Source organism: Taudactylus pleione, unplaced genomic scaffold (genome assembly GCF_031769625.1).
Source record: "Taudactylus pleione unplaced genomic scaffold, aTauple2 ptg000093l, whole genome shotgun sequence".
Classification (NCBI taxonomy): domain Eukaryota; kingdom Metazoa; phylum Chordata; class Amphibia; order Anura; family Myobatrachidae; genus Taudactylus; species Taudactylus pleione.
This window is the reverse complement of record NW_028284495.1, coordinates 36465401-36483016: the sequence shown is the minus strand read 5'-3', so window position 1 is coordinate 36483016 and position 17616 is coordinate 36465401. Positions and strand designations below refer to the sequence as shown.

At 37.7% G+C, this 17616-nt stretch overlaps 1 protein-coding gene across 6 annotated transcripts in view; it reads right to left on the bottom strand.

The window, feature by feature from the left end:
• Nucleotides 1–17616, bottom strand: part of PTPRM (protein tyrosine phosphatase receptor type M) — a 900933-nt gene that overhangs the window by 175125 nt on the left and 708192 nt on the right. For all 6 annotated transcript variants that reach the window (XM_088469672.1, XM_088469673.1, XM_088469674.1 and 3 more), the window contains 3 exons: nt 14396–14547; nt 13302–13376; nt 1157–1341 (listed from right to left, as the gene is read on the bottom strand). In XM_088469672.1, the coding sequence (XP_088325798.1) occupies nt 1157–1341; nt 13302–13376; nt 14396–14547 (412 nt within the window). The remainder of the gene's footprint in view (nt 1–1156; nt 1342–13301; nt 13377–14395; nt 14548–17616) is intronic.

Sequence of the window (17616 nt, the reverse complement as noted above, 5' to 3'; positions counted from 1 at the left end):
ATGCTGAAGGAATTTATCTGTGTGAAGTCTTCTTTGCTATTGTAGACTGGGAGTATTAAGTGTTGCTCTTTGGTGTGTATATACACTGTGTATATATATATATATATATATATATATATATATAGGTTTATCACAATAGATTTTGCACCTGGAACTATATCTCAAATTTGTTTTATCATTTACGAGTGTAGGAACTTGCTGGTACTTTTAGCTCCACAAATAAACTTAATAATTTTGATAATTTAAAATATAAGCTAGTTTGTCCCTAAGTGAGGGGCACATACAATTATGTTCACCCATTTTAACTAGGGAATTCTTTCAAGTGCCGACCAGGCTTCAGCTGGTATCATTATCACATGGTGACCCCATTCTGTTGGTATCCCTGTTGTAGCATGAGAAGCTCAGCCTGGCATAGGGTGATTGCTGCCTGTGCAGTGTGACCTTGCACCTGCATTAACAGTAGCCAGCTCGGGCAATACTGTAGCTATAGTAGTGATCATTCATTTTAATCATATTTCTTTATCTTTAGATGTCAGACATTATCAAAATGATTATAAGAAGTACCAAATATTTACTGTGGTCACATTGAGAATGATATGTGTAGAGAGTACCTTGTTACTTAAATAAGTTATTGTTACTTAAATAAGTTATTTTCAAATAAAATAAATTCTAAATAGGTCTCTAAAACCACTGGTGCATCAAGTGTCATCCATCATCTTCCATAAAGAACCTGCATACTATACTTTTATTTTAGTTGTTAAAGTAAATTTGTATGTGCCTAAAGTGATACAATTCAGTATGCAAATGTCACATGCTCTTCTAACAAGACAGAAGGATTTATCAGGACAGTGTCCGAATAGACTATAATCAATATACCCTGGGCTGCCTGTCCAACAGATAAACATTTAACAATTGGAGAAATCAGACCACGCATTCTCAAAGTTCACATTCCGACAGCTGGGGAGGAGATGAAAGGCAATTGTGTCAACTCGTCAAACCTGTTATGTAGCTATCTAGTTGAATCTAAAATATTAATAATAAATGTTCAAAATAAAATATTGAAAGTTCTTTTTTGGAAATTACAGGAGATGAAACAGTCATTTGAAGTGTCTGCTGCATTATACCTTCCGTACTGTGCTTGAGTTTTAATACTCACTTCATACTCTTCTTTGAATCCGTAGCCTTCAGCACATTTCATCTGTGTGATGTGCTGCAATAAGTCAGCTACCCGGATAGCTGGGTGAAGTTGGCCTGTTTGGTAGGGAACATCAGCTGCCTCACGTTTCTTGTATGTATGAGACTGGGCTAAGCTGCTTGTCTCACTGTTCGTGGGATTTTCATCTAGAAGAAAGCCAAATAAAATATTGTTTGGCATATTAAAATATTATGAATTAAACACAAAAAAAAGATAAAAACATATTGGGAGTGAAATCATGAAAAGGAAATAAGGCAAAACATCAGGATAAATAAAATGATTGTAAGTCGCATTTTATACAGTCTGTAACAATGCAGAGAAAATATTTTGATTAAATATTCCATATTATACTACATAAGATAAAGGTAGACAGTGAATCCATAATAGTGTGAGCACAACCTATACACATATGGAACAGGATGGAAAACAATGGTTGTCTTAGAAAACGACATTTAACCTCATTCATTCGTCATGCAAGGAACAAGAAATATAAAGTACTGTATTCCAAGAGTGTTGTTACACAACATATGACACAGGTCCAAACTTAAATGCAAGCCAACACAAGACAGAACCAGTGAGTGTGATACAGATTTGTATGGTTCCCACATTCATATGCCCTTCACCAGTGCTGGAAGAGTATACATAGTTGGCCTTGTATCCTCACCCTGCACTGGAAAAGGTCACCCACCTCCCCCAGTGATGTTTCTCCACGGGGTAACAATGGAAACTTACCATTAATTGGCACTTTTAAGAAGATACATATCAGGAGGGAAAAGAGTAGGAAAAAAATGAGACAGGGCATAAGAAATTAAAATGTATTCAGTATCAACAGATTGGCTCCTGACTGTGGTCAAAATAAAATGAAGAGGAATGGTATAAAGCTGAAAAACAAGCTATATAAGATATGAACTAGGCTACTTAGTCTGTAGCTAGGAAGCTTGGTGAATCATACATTCCATGCCTAACTTTAACAAAAGTCTTTAAAAAGGAATATCATATTTTTTTATGTCATAGTCAATGAGAAATGTCACATACTTATTCATTATGTCGAATTTTATTTTACCTAGGGGGACCTTCATCTACAGTATCTGCAAGTGAAATAAAGGAATAGACTTTGTCCTTTGTCAAATTTTGTAAGTCGATAGGCAAAACTGTCAGATGTCCCTGTATAGTGTTGTTTTTTTTTTCTTTCCTAAGTTTACTAAAGTAAATTAAAACTTGATGCAGTTTACAGTCTACACTTTTACTGAGTTTCCATCTTTGTATGAAGTATCCTAGTAGTAAAGGCATTTCATGCACATGTGTAAAATGAAGTCAGATATATGAAGGGATATCAAATTAATGTCATATACATAAACTATTTAAAATGTTCTAGAACATGCCTAAAAATAAGATACGACACAAAGGACAAAAAAACATAATGTCATTTAATTTGTTTATTTTAATTGTCAAATAATCCATCAAATTTTTGTATCACAGCATATCCAACCTAACTCCAAATCCTCATGAGATTCTGGTCCAGTCCTGGTTTTCAAACTCCCATTCTGGTCCTGGTATTCCAGATTTTCTACAGAAAATTAAAAATGCCATGACCAGAATGCATCGAAAAAACAGAACATTCGAAGCAAAAATAATAATAATAAAATCAGTAACAAAAATAAAAAAAACTGATCCCCACCTCCTCCCCCAACAAAGATTCTGTACAAAATATTAACATTGAAGATATTTCATATTAAAAAAATATATATACAATTTTAGAGTGGATAAAAATCATTGGTCATATTCTGAACTACATACCATGCAACATTTTAATAAAAATCTCAAACCAGCACAAATATCAGTTAAGCTTTCACAATAGTACTTATACACTAGATATAATGGGAAAGAAAAATATTTAAAAATAATATATTCAGCGCTCTTTTTCTTCATTGAAAACATTCATTTAATAAAATCATGATTATATGCAAATGCAAATTCTTTTTTTATACATCACTCTTTACAATAATGCAAAAATTTGCTATTTAGCCACATATTGTTAGCAGGTCTTATTTACATTTAGTATGTTTTCTGCTATGAAGAGATGTCATAAGAAACTTTATATTTTTTTTAGCACTTATTTATTTATACTAACTGTTGATTTCACGCATACTGTATATTCCAGAAAGTAAAATGTCTTTGTTTAACAATTTTATTTTTATTTAAAGACATATATAGTGCTCCCAAGTAACTTAAATTCCTTATGGACAGTTTGAAAAAAAAATGTACCGACATGCAATTTTAAAATGTATCAAAACTGAAATTAGCAGCATCTAAAGAAAATGAGGTCAATAGACTAAAGGCACACATCCACTTGCAGTCATCAAAACGACTGCACGATTATGACATTGTAATCGTGCAGTCATTTGTCAGTCTGTGCTGTGCCTACACTGAACGTTCAGTCGTTCAGTGTAGGCACATCAATCATCCACTACCATGCTGAAACTTACGTTATCGTCAGGTTGTACAGCATTTTCGTGTGATGATTGATGTTGGAAACGACCAGCGGAAGCGCGCATCACTGGTCGTTTCCGACATAAAGGTGTACAATTTGTGCACGATTACTGTGTGACTGCACGATTACGATGTCGTAATCGTGCAATCACTCAGTATTATCGCTAAGTGGATGTGTGCCTTTAAACATAAGTGCTTAAAACTATGGCCCTGATTCAGAGCCGGACGCTCTGACCAGAGCGCTCGCTCTGAATCAGGGCCCTCCTCCATTAATATGGAGCGTCCTCCTGGACGCTCGTATAGCTGTGGGTCACCACCCACAGCATATACGAGCGTGCAAAAAGATGGTCGCGATGGTCTTGACCATCGCGACCATCGGAATTGCGAGGGAAACCCTGCGGTCGGGTTTCCCTGCCGCAAGGCCAGGAGTGATTTTGGCTCTATCAGAGCCAAAATCACTCCCACTGACATCACTAGTGATGTCAGTGGGGCCGGCTTCAGACGGTAGGCGTTCCCATGGGAACGCCTCTGTCTGGCAGGCACGGCCCCGGCACGCCCACCAAAGGGGGCGTGCTGTCAATCAACATCGACAGCACGCCCCCTTTGGTGCGAGACCCAGAGCGATGGAAAGTCCTTCGCTCGCCGGGTCTCGCGCATGCGCACGACGGAGCTCCCTCCGTCGTGCGCATGCGCAGTGGGGACCATCGACCCACTTGCGAGCGTACTGCCGCTCGCGAGTGGGTCTGAATTACCCCCTATATTCAAACCCAAGACCAGTGGAGGAACTTCTGCCGACACTTGGGTGCAGTGGGAACGGAGTCCAGATGTGAGGAGAATGATGTTAGGTGAGCATTTTTCTTTTTTACTATCATATTTCCTAACATTTGTTAACCACGCCAATCACAGTAATTGCAAGCTTATGGGTAATGAAAATCAAAGGACTTACTAAAAAGACTTAAAGTTTTACACCAACTTGGAGGATCTATGTTTGCTTTTAATGCCCATGAAGGGAGCTCTTTAAATATATTTAGTTCCCTTAATATGACTGAGATTTTAGAATCAACAATTTTATTTTGAATAAAAGAATTATGTAAAAAAGCTTTATTTGTTATCATATAACTGGCTTTGAAACATCTTTAACACAATATTATGCTTAGCTATAGCATTTTACTATCCATGAATTTCCATACTCTAAGCAGGGGACAATTCAATTCTTAGCAATGGCTTTGGTTTTCTGTTATCAGACCATTTCCCTGGCAACTTGCAGCCACCAACCTTGTAGATTTTCTTCTCAGCCCACAGAGCTGGAATGTTGCTATACCGTAACTCTCGGCAATGTGCGCATTCATGGATATCACCGGAAATTTAATTGCCACCTATATTGCTAAGAGATGTATCTAGTGCTTTAAAATAAATTCGCAATATTTAGTGAAAAAAAAATCCATATTTAGATAAATTCAAATTTATGGTTTAATCATAGATTTGGAAAATTTAAGAATTGTTGTTTGAACAATACTGGCTTTGTTATAAAGCACATTGACACATCAGTCTGTATACAAAACAATACTTTGTGCCAAACATATTAAAAAATCTGTTGTCTAGCAATTCTATGAATTAAAAATGCATGATAATCATATTTTCAATGTCATAAGTGTTGGACATAGATAAGGGAATGACAAAATAAAATCTAAGATTTTATTTAATAGGCTTACTATAATCCGGCAATTAAATCTCACAGATTTATTCATCCAAACTGTGTTTTTCTTCCCTAGAGGGACATATATCTGATGGATGAAACTCTTTGCTACATGTACAGAAAAAGAAATAGAGTGAAGTCACATGTACTGTATACTAGACTGTCATAGGTTATGTAACCTCTCATTTTATATGTTCTTAATATTTGCCAGCATAGGTGTGTGTTTATAGGGAAAACAATGTCTTCAACAGACTATTTATTAAACTCACACTTTTATTAGACTCAACTTTAAAGGAATGTACAATATAAAAAATGACTTGTATTTAGAAAAATAAACTACGATAGCCACCAGTAATAAAAATAATGCAGAAATAAATCTACTCATGCTACTGTAGACCATACTTGCCTACTTTTGAAAAAGCTTTTCAGGGAGATTGTGAAAGTAACACCTATGAGCGCGGCGGTAAAGTGGGCGTGTACAGCTACATCTGAGAGGCGTGTCATAATACTGACTTACATCCAAATGTAAATGAGCCCCACAGCAGTTAGTAAGATCTACGTGTTGATGAAAACACACTGATACTTTTCAGAAAATGCATGTAGCCATAGGGATCATTGTGCCCTATAACCAATGCAGGGAAATGATACTAATGATCCCACTTGAATGTATATATCTCTGTTTTTAATATAACAGCTACATAATTGGGGGTAAGGTGCAATCAGGGAGATTGCTATACTCTTCAGGGAGTCAGGGAGATTACTGCTATTTCAGGAAGTCTCCCTGACAATGAGGGAGAGTTGGCTAGTATCCTGTAGATTTATGGTAATGGATAGTAAAATCTGTAAATGGCTGAGTTGAATAATATACATGGAGTAAATGGAGTTTTATACTTCGTTAAATGTGCCCTCCACCTTCTTTTTCTACACTGCAGCAAGTTTCTCTGTTAGGATAGAAATTATTCTCTGGGGACCTATTCGTGTATGTGAACAGGCCCATTATACTGTGCATGCAGAAACATATGTTTTATTTAAAATACCGTAATGATCCATTCATCTTTAGTACCCCAATGTAGACACCCTCCATTCATCCAGCTCTGGGCACTGACCATTTTCAGAGCTTGACTGGGGGAACTAATGCCATCTTCAGATGCAATTAGCCCTCAGTGCCCTACTCCATCCTATTAGAAGGTACTCCTGATTGAGAAGAGGGATCTGTTCGGATCTGTCCGCCTCCTCCAGCCATAGCTTTATACATGTGCCAAATATACACATTTGCACTAATACTGCCTGGCAGTGTAAACTTTCGCTGCTATTTAGTGTGAAAAGTGTGTACTTTAAGGATTGCGGAACAGCTTTCCCAGAAATGGAGTAATACTAAATTGTTCCAGTACATTAGGCGATAACATAATAAACGTGGGGCCATCTGGTACTAATACTGAACTGCCTCCTAAGCAGGTAAAGATTAAGGGGTGTATGTACTAAGCAGTGATAAGAGACAGAGTGAAAAGTGATAAGAAAGTGATAAGGTGCCAGCCAATCAGCTCCCACCTGTCATTTTTCAAACACAACCTGTGAGATGACAGTTGGGAGCTGATTGGCTGGCACCTTATCACAGACATATCACTTTTCACTCTGTCTCTTATCACTGCTTAGTACATAGACCCCTAAGTGACAGATATGTAAACTTGTGTAGAAATATATAGTGTGGATTGAAAGAATGAGTTATACGTGGGAGCAACGTACTGAAAGTTATGTCACAAGAAAGTCCAATGTCTGCAGAAATAGGTTCTTTACCTACATTAGATCTCGCCAAGGCAATTTTTGTAAGTTTATTATTATTCAGCAATGGAAACAAAAAGTTGATTGTGACCATGACAAATGCGATTGTGTAGAACTCCTTAGCAGTCATTTAGATATTACTGATATAGAATTTAGCTACCTGATGCTCTGTAATCAATATAAATAAAGATGCAGACCTGCAATGGTTTGATACAACACACTGGAGATATTTGATCTAAATAATAAGATAATACTACTAGTAATTAGCTTTAGCGTGTCTTGAATGTTACTAACACAGAATTTTGCATGTACCAATGTACAAACTACAACATACATGAAGCCCCAGTTTTGGTATTATATAGTGACAAGCTTTATACCATTATCTGCTATTTTGAAATGTGGTGTCAAATTATATTGTATATTATAAGATGATATTGTCTACTTGTTACCACAAATGCTGCAATTAATTGAAATGTTAATAAATCAGTGAAAAGGCTGACATTATGTCAATCAGTAAGGATGAATTATGAACGGATTCAGACAGCAAGAGCATAAAATCAATGAATAAGTTTCACAATTCTTTATAACAACCCAAGAGCCTGCGGAAAGGTTCCTTCATAGCAGAAAACACAAGGTAATAATCCTCTTTGGATTGCTTTGTTCTGCTTTATATGACTTCTTGATAACATGGTATTTCCCAATATCTACAATTTCCAAATAAGCCTATAACAGGAAAAGACAGACAGCAAATCAATCTGTTACATGAATCAGAGTCTACAGAATAGATTATGTTGAATTTATTAAGGACATCAGCTCCCAGCCCAATAAAATAGTAACAATAGTCACGTTGGGATAGATGATGCTTTGTACCTTGAAGACATCTTAAATCTTTAAATAAGGAAAGGTTCATATTGATTTGCAGCTGGGTAATGGTTAAATTTTAACATGCGATATTTACAAAATTTTGCATGGATAGCGTACCAATGTAACATTTTCAAAATGTTCTTCTTTTGATTGAATAGATTATATTAAATTTACACGTGATGTATAAAACAATTATATGCAAATGAAGGCTGACACCACAAGTGTTCTCAATGAAGAGAAAAAGACATTTATACTACAGATGTTGTCTGACTGAAAGCTTCAAAATTACAGGCGTGGAAGAATAAATATAAAATAAATACTTGTAAAATTAGACTGCATGTTAAGGGAATAAAAGACAGAGGTATGATATTTCCAAACACACATTGCACATCAGGGGTAGCCTGCATTTCACTCTCCAGCAAGAACTGAACTACAATTCCCATCAACCTTGACATGGCCTGCCTGACAGAGGTTGCAGAGAGTTCCAATCCAACACCAGCTGGAGAGCTGAACGTTGACCACCACTGTTACATGTTTAACTTCAGAAGGGTTTCAGCTCCGACATGCAGCCACAGTGAAAAAAAATTGTCCCACGAAAATGTTGTAGTATAAGATTGCGTACAAGCCATGTGGGCAAGAGCAGTGATAGTTTTCTATGACCAACACATATACAAAGCACTCTTAGTAGCACCATCTAATGATCAAAGACAACTTTTCTTCATAACATTTTCAGCAATTTGCATGTGTAAGAATCACTAGAGTCACTGATGAGCCAAACACGGGACGTATGGGAAAGTCTCTTCTGCTATCACTGTCTATCCTAGTCATTTGTACAGATAACTTTTATGAAGGGAAATGATCTCACCTAAAATTGCAGTTGGCACAAATGGATCTGCCATGCACCATAAGGACCAAGCAGAAAGAAAAGAGAAGAGAGAGGGAGAAAATAGAAAATAATTGACACAAAGTTCAATGTACTAATAGCAATACACAGAATTCTACACAATGGGCTCTATGTGATTGTCCCACAAAAATAATTTTTGGGTTTTATCCTTGTATGTTACAGTAAAGATAATCCTCTGACGTATAAACTCCCTGCAACAATCACAATGGTTAGGCAAATGTTTAACACATTCACTAGTATAAATCTATACATTACCTAAGCTATATAAATAGAATATTAATAAACTATGTAAAAATAATATTAATAAGTGATGACAATGTAGGAGCAGTTACTTCCAGGTTTCCATATACAGGAATCAGCACTTTACAGTACTTGAGTCTAGGGAACATGATCAATTTCAGTGATACGTTTCCATCAAATACATTGCTTACTGTGATCAAACCTTGCCACAAAAGTACATAATGTATCACAATAGAGACCTAAATAATATACTGTATGTGAATTTCGGGGATGGGGGTAAATATTAAAGTACTATTACAGCACATTGGGGTCTATTTACTAAGCAGTGTTAGGAGACAAATTGAAAAGTAACAAGAAAGTGATAAGGTGCCAGCCAATCAGCTCCCAACTGTCGTTTTTCAAATATAGCCTCTGAGATGACAGTTGGGAGCTGATTGGCTGGAACCTTATCACTTTCTTATCACTTTTCACTCTGTCTCCTAATACTGCTTGGTAAATAGACCCCTAGGTCTTGGGTGGAGATAAAGTGAACGGAGATAAGGTACCAGCCAATCAGCTCCTAACTGCCATGTCACAGGCTGTGTTTGAAAAATGACAGTTAGGAGCTGGTGGCTGTTACTTCATCTCTGTCCACTGTATCGCAATCCAAGCCTTAGTAAATAGACCCCATTATTACTGGAGTGAGACACCTTCTTCACATTGTATTCCATACAATAGACCAAAAATTTCCAGATTACAGTAATTCTTTTTTGTTCTACCACATTAGGATGGATGCAAAGTTACAACATTTTGATATATATTATTATAATAATAAACATAGGACTGCAGGAAAAGATACATTAATAACACAATGAAAACCATACAAATATGATAGACACTAAGGGTCGTATTCAATTAGCCGTGATATTTTCGCCGCCGGCAGAATCTACAGTAGTTTCCGCCTACATCGTGTGTTTTGGACGTGGAAATTTATCGTCCGCGCCCCGCTATTCGCCCTATTCAATTCAAAAGGATGCGAAAACGGCAAGCCGAGATGTCGGAATAGGCGGAAAGTGCTGGCAAAAACGGGGAAATCAGCCTGACACCCCCCAAAAGATGCATTAACATTGGGGACCAATATAGATGTCCCTGAATAGCCCTACTGAAGCTATTTGGGGTACTTAAGTGCTGTCTATTGCCTCTAATTAGTGTCTTTGCACAAGTGGTGAAGAATAGCATTAAGCGGTTTTTTTTGGTTGAAAATAAGTAGTCCTGTCAAATTTGGGGTACATGGAAATGGGTGCAAGCATATTTTAAAGTCTCTAAAGTAAAGTTTTATACAATGTGAAAAATGCACCTGCTGCAAGGTCCTGCAATTCCAAAAACACCTCCATACTTGGGGACCCCCAGTAGTCTATTTCGCTACTTTTTATATTTGTACCCCAACTTTGACATTCTTCACCTCCTTTTTCAAAGTCATTTTTGATGTGTTCCTCATTTTTTTTTTTGGTTTACACAGTTATGCTTTGGGGGGCCGTCCCAAGGGTGCTGAGTGGTTTCCCTAAGTTGCATCCCAAAACCGCAATTTGGAACTTTCTTTCACCACCTATAGGCGAATCTTTTCCGCCTGTTACATTGCATTGATTTTTCGCGTACGCGGAAACCCTTTGGAATTGAATACGGGGATAAGTTTTCGCCTGGTGAAATGAAGTCATCCACGATACTTTTCCGCGGAAAACAGCTTTTCGCATCTAATCGAATATGGCCCTAAGGGGGGAAATCAATTAGCCGCGAAAACGTTAACTTTTCGCATGTGTAAACTATTCACACTGTTCGTCTAAATGTGTCACTTTTTGCCTCTTTCGTGTCTGCTGGTTTTCGCGCAGCATTCGCCGAAAAATGTTCTTGCCGTTAGTGGCAAAAGGTGAAGGTGAAAATTGGAAAGTCTGCCTGTAGCCCAAAAAAGTCAAATTAAGATAGGTTAATAGTGTAGAATTGCTTTAGTGACCACAATCCAAGGGTTTGGGGTTTTTAATTTCTGTAACAGTGAAAAAATTATAGGCAGCAATATATTTTAGGGAAAAATAAATGCTGTATTTAAATTGGGGCTACATTAAAATTGGTGTAAGTATGTTTTTGTGTCATAAAAGTGCATTTTAAATTTAAAAAAAAAAATACACCTGTCACTTGCACCTGCAATCCCAAAAGCACCAGTTCCATCCAGACAGTCCCCCAAAATAACTACCCTACTACTTTAAACCCATTTTCCAACACTTTACACATTTTCACCATTAAAATTACATTTCATTATTGGCCAAATTAAGCAAATGAAAAATGTATTTTACCTAATTAGTCATTAAGGGGGTATCCAAAAGGTACTGAACCAAGTCCCGACATCTTTGGCCAAAAAATAGAGATTTTGCACAACTTATGGCCTGCTCTGAGATGGTGAAAACTTTTTGCGGCTTTTGCCTATGGAGATTTCGCACCTCTGAAAAGCCGCGGCTAATGTGATTGCATAAAACACACGATAATCTGCATTTGTGCAAAAGTTTTCACTTGTGCGAAGTTATCGCACAAACGCGGTTTATCACGGCTAATTGAATCCGGCCCTTAATATTAGATGTACAGGGCTGTGCCCAAAAATTCTGTTGCCAGATACAATAACTGAAATAATCTCCTTCTAATCCCCTATACAACTGACAGAAATATTTCTGTGTTGTGGGCACTTTATAATAGACAATTTATAATAGACATATACTGCAATCTGCTATCATTATTTGACCCACCGACAACGTAATACCATTAGTTTATATTTCTGGATTGAGAACATTTCTTTTAATAAATTACTTATATATTGTTGACCCTGCTAAGGCTGCTGCCTGCGACAGCTGTTGCCTCACTATTGGCACATATACATTTGCGGCTACATACACACCTATACACAGACTCCAGCATACATCTTAGCAGACTTCCAGGCACAAGCTAACATAGAACACAGAGAGCCACAACTAAGAGGAAGTAGTAAGAGTAGAACTAATAGAGAGGTACTGTATAAGCCTTAAGCTAATGTGATGGACACAGTAATATATCTTGTTGTTTTACAATTAAAACCAATTTCTAAAGCGGCGGAAATTTTGCAATATTCTGGTTATCACAGGTAACATTACACACACCTGTGGCTCTTGGTTTCACATGGACACAAGGGTACATTGGAGACTTATAAGGAGCATTTTATAATGAATACCCACAGAGGGGTGAGCCATACAAAACAAAAACAGAAGCATATATTTTCCTGTAGACCAGGAGTAGGCAACCTGTGGCACTTCAGCTACTGTGGAACCAGCATGCCCTGCCACAGTTTTAGAATGCCCTAACAACAAAACTGTGGCAGGGCATTCTGGGATGTGTAGTTCCACAGCACAAGTTGCCTGCTGTAGACCATATACAAATTATCTTAATTTATTGGGGTCATTTTGCAGCATATATAATGACAAGTATGCATGATCAGAACATTTTTGCAATTTATTTTTATGAAAATCATTTCATATACGAAGTTTGTTTTTATACAGAGGCACCTTTCACCTTGAGTAGCGCTAGCATCTCACCATAGCCGCACAGACAGAAAAAAGAAAATCAAAACTAAACATCGCAGCTATCCTGGACCTAAAAATAAATAACTAATTTTTTTATTTATGTGAAATGTGTGTTAAAAACATAACTTTAAAATAAAATATTAAAAATTTTTTACTTCTAGTCAAATAGTACCAATTACAATGCAGTTTGTGAGCACACCCCACAAGAGCAGCATCAGATACTTTCCCTGCATAGACAACAAGTGAATTGGGATGTGGAGTGAGGTTTGGATGTCACATCACCTGAGCTGACAGCGTGGGCAGAAGACCCTGTCAAGCTGATGCAGTGAATTCTATTGAACTACAAGAGTGAGGAGGTTGCTGATTAAATTGTACTATTTGGCTGAAAGAATCCTGCTTCAAATGATTATTGTAACAGTGTACCGCAATATCAGCTCAAAGCAGAAATGACACAACTGTAAGACACAACAATTTTCATGGATTTCTATATGTTGATCTCTTTGGAAAATACCATGAAAGAGCACTGTGGGCAGAGCACCACTTCTGTATCTTGCTTACCTGGATAGTAAGAATTAGGCACAGTTGTACTTAGTGTGTTTGTTTTCATTGTGAATGAAGATGGCGATGACACCGCTGTAAATGCAATAGAGAGATGTCAAGTTACTAACAGTGAGCAAAGTAAGCCTTTTTGTTTTTATATCATACCAATGCCTATTGTTAATTACAACAATAGAGAATTCATCTGAAATGCATGCAGATTTAAAGCGGCAATCATTTCAATGGCAAAAACAGCCTGGCTTTGCCTGTTAAATTTTTCCTGCTTTAAACCTGCAGCCGCGATCGCCAGAACTGTGCAGCTTCTGAAAACTCGGACCATATTACATAACCCCTAGAGTCATCAAGTACAACCTATGTAATCTCAAGATGAAAATTTGTGAATGGTCTCTAAACCTGGCAATCGGGAAAAGTGGCAAAATACAAGGGAGCGGGGTCCAGTGTATTTTATTCTCCTGATGACATCTGATTGCTGAGACAATTTCTGATAGAATTTTTGATTGGGCAGAATAATTTATGGTGATCAAACTGGCCAATTGTTGTCTCTAGCCAGCAATTTAACATACAACTTATTTATATTTCAAGGCACAGTGGAGAGCAATTGCCTGCACCTTGTGCCTAAGTGATGTCACTATCTCCTAATGTGAATTGATAGGCTGAATACTGGTTCAGCCAATAAATATCTACTTTCACTGTGTGCAGATGACAGGTTCACTTCAGAGACTCAGACTGACGAGAACAAAAATGTCATACTTAAAAGAGCAAAATAAAAAGAATTCACAGCATAAAATAAAGACAGTACATCAAGCACTCAGCTGTAGTCTGTGCTTTGACAGGGCAGGGAGCCGAACCTGTTATGATTATTTAGAGAAAGTCCTGGATGCATCAGTGGCTGCTCATTACAATACACAATGTGATTTAAGGCACAGCACGGGAGGCACTGATTTTCCATAAGTGACTACTTTGTCCATTAAATTGATTGGTTAATGAGATGGAAAACATCTTAAAAGTCACTCTTATTCACTTCAATGGCTTCCTCCTCCATGCATTAGTAAAAAATAAAACAGAGTGCTGAAGCAAAATCATTTATAACTTACATCTGCCATTTAGATTGTGTGTGTCCATAAAAGAGAAAGCTTCATCACAGTTGGTGCCTTGTTCAGTGTAGCTTTTATCCATTGAATTCACCATCACTGTCATCTCCTGGCGTGTGCTGCTTAAGGTCTCCTTCCGTTTTTTTGCCAATTTTCTGGAAAACAAATATGAATAAAATACAATAAGTCACCACAGCTATATAGAATTTAATACATTATTACAATATATGTTTAGCTAGTGCTCTGCCAATACATACATGTCTCTGTCACAATAAAAAAAAGAACTACATTAATGCATCAAAAAATACACGCCAGGGCAACACCGAGGGTGGTGCAACCAATACTGCTGCCCGGTGAGCCAGGTCGAGGTGGCAGCACAGTTGCTGCCCCAGTAGTACCTCTGTCACTCTTGTGCCTGAAAAGATGCCGGACATGTCATGGACCATGCTCCCAGCCTGCTCACTGCAGTGGAGGCGGTGGTGGTGGTGGGGGGCTGCCCAGTCCCTGGAATGCCGCTGACTCACGCAAAGTCACATTCAGAGGTGAACCTATAATGAAATACACTGGGGGAAACTATCTCACACTGCAGGGAAAATCCATGGAGACACTGGCCTTGAGCTGTTAGGGTTAATTTAGAGATTATTTTTTCAAGGCCAGTCATCTTGAAATGGTAACAATAGAATAAGTATTGCATACTGTCGCAAGATCAGGTTAAGGAGTGCGGTTTCCTGGGTAAATAACTACACTCTGCTTGCAGCTGAAAATCACACAGCTATTTTTTATTTGTGTAGACAAAATCATAAAATAAATCTTAGTCTGTCAAGCTCTAACTTAGCAGACGTTTACTTCTCTAAGGGTGGGAGGACCTAATTTCCAACTCACACAAAACAGCATTTAAATACAGCACTTACATAAAGCCATAGCAGTGTACATATCTCAATAATCTGTCAGCCTGCTCCCCAGATAGTGAGCAACTGACTAGAGAGACTGCCACACCCTTTATCAGCCTCTCACATGTGGTCTGGCAATCAAGGCTGCTAATTAGCTTCTGTATACAAAACAGAAGTTAAAACCCTTTGGCATATATTTCCCTTTTGACAATTTTCCCAGTGTTTTTGTCACAATACATTTAGAGATGCTATGCACTTCTTAAATAGAAATAACATCACGCAAAACATGAGTCTTAACACTGGCAGCAGGGGCAAATTGGTATTATAATTTACCAGGAAGATTCCAGCTGGGCCGAGGGGAATGTGAGACCGGTTTGCCTGTCGCATGGTTCCACCCCCATCATTACAATCAGTGGGAAGGGGCGGGGATGTATGCAAAAATAGCTGGCGTTGTGGCCAATGACTGTCCTTGGAGTCCAGGTATGGGTTGTGGCAGTGACAGGGAGTGAATTGAGTGCTGGGTGTGTGCATGGCCTCTAATGCTGATCATGGCAGGCTGGGGCAGTATAGGGTGTGCGGGGAGAGAGAGTAGAACACATGGGGAGGATGAGTGGGGCAGAGAGCAAACTGTTATTACACTCAGCTGATGGAGCTGTTGGTACTTTATCTCCATCTACTTTATCTCTCTCCAAGGCTTAGTACATAGACCTGTATGTCTCACTCACCATGGTGAGCAGGTGCCAATAGTTTGCACAGAATTTTTGGTCTTTCTTTTAGGTGAAAGCCCTCTCTTGATGTTTTTGATTGTGAGAAAGTGTATATCCAAAGTTATGTGATATAATATATGTAAGGGATGAAAGGAGTGCCATTGCTCCCTTTAGATGCAGAGTAAATGGGCATATCACTGTTCTTATAATGTTAATGTTATAGAATTCATGGACTTCTTTATTTGTTTGCCCTCCAATATCTTCATGTTGTTATTTCTTTATGTGTCACATATATCATTTCAAACAGAGCTGTACACTGCAGGATTTGATATGCGTATAAAGAACACTATACCTAGCCAAGACGACATGATCACTGAATATGATTATATAAGGAATAACGTAACCATGATTGTAAATTATAAATGGTATAAAAAGTTGAAAGATAAGAAATAATGCAAAATTTAACAGTTTAAACAATGTTAAACTACTGTATTTACAGTAGTGTATACATCTATCCACACGACATTAGGTCATTTATGGGACATACAGTACATACTGAGATATGTGCTCCTTTTGCTTTCACCCCCACAAAATGATTCTATGGGCAAGTGGAAATATGTTTACTTTGTGAAAAATCTTTTTATCAATGTATATCTCCCTGATATATATCTCGCTGTTGTATATCTACCTGATGTGTAAATCGCTAATGTATATCTCCCTGATGTATATCTCCCGGATGTACTGTATATCTCCCTGATGTATATCTCCCTGATGTGTAAATAGCTGATGTATATCTCCCTGATGTACATCTCCCGGATGTACTGTATATCTCCTGGATGTACTGTATATCTCCCTGATGTGTAACTCCCTGATGTATATCTCCCTGATGTGTAAATCGCTGATGTATATCTCCCTGATGTACTGTATATCTCCCTGATGTGTAACTCGCTGATGTATATCTCTCTGATGTGTAAATCGCTGATGTGTAAATCGCTGATGTATATCTCCCTGATATATATCTCACTGATGTATATCTCACTGATTTGTAAATCGCTCATGTATATCTCCCTGATGTATAGCTTGCTGATGTATACCTTCCTGATGTACATATCACTGATGTATATATCCCTGATGTGTAACTCACTGATGTATATCTCCCTGCTGTATATCGTGCTGATGTATATCTCCTTGATATGTAACCACTGATATACTGTACAGTATATCTTCCTGATGTGTAACACGCTGATGTATATCTCCCTGATGTATATCATGCTGATATACAGTACTGTGCAAAAGTTTTAGGCAGGTATGGAAAAATTGCTGCAAAGTAAGAATGCTTTCAATAACTGAAGTGTTAATAGTTTATTTTTATCAATTAACAAAATGCAAAGTGAATGAATAAAGAGAAATCTAAATCAAATCAATATTTGGTGTGACCACCCATTGCCTTCAAAACAGCATAAATTTTTCTAGGTACACTTGCACACAGTAATTGAAGGAACTCGGCAGGGATGTTGTTCCAGACATCTTGGAGAACTAACCACAGATCTTCTGTGGATGTAGGCTTGCTCAAATCCTTGTGTCTCTTCATGTAATACCAGACAGACTCGATGATCAGGGCTCTGTG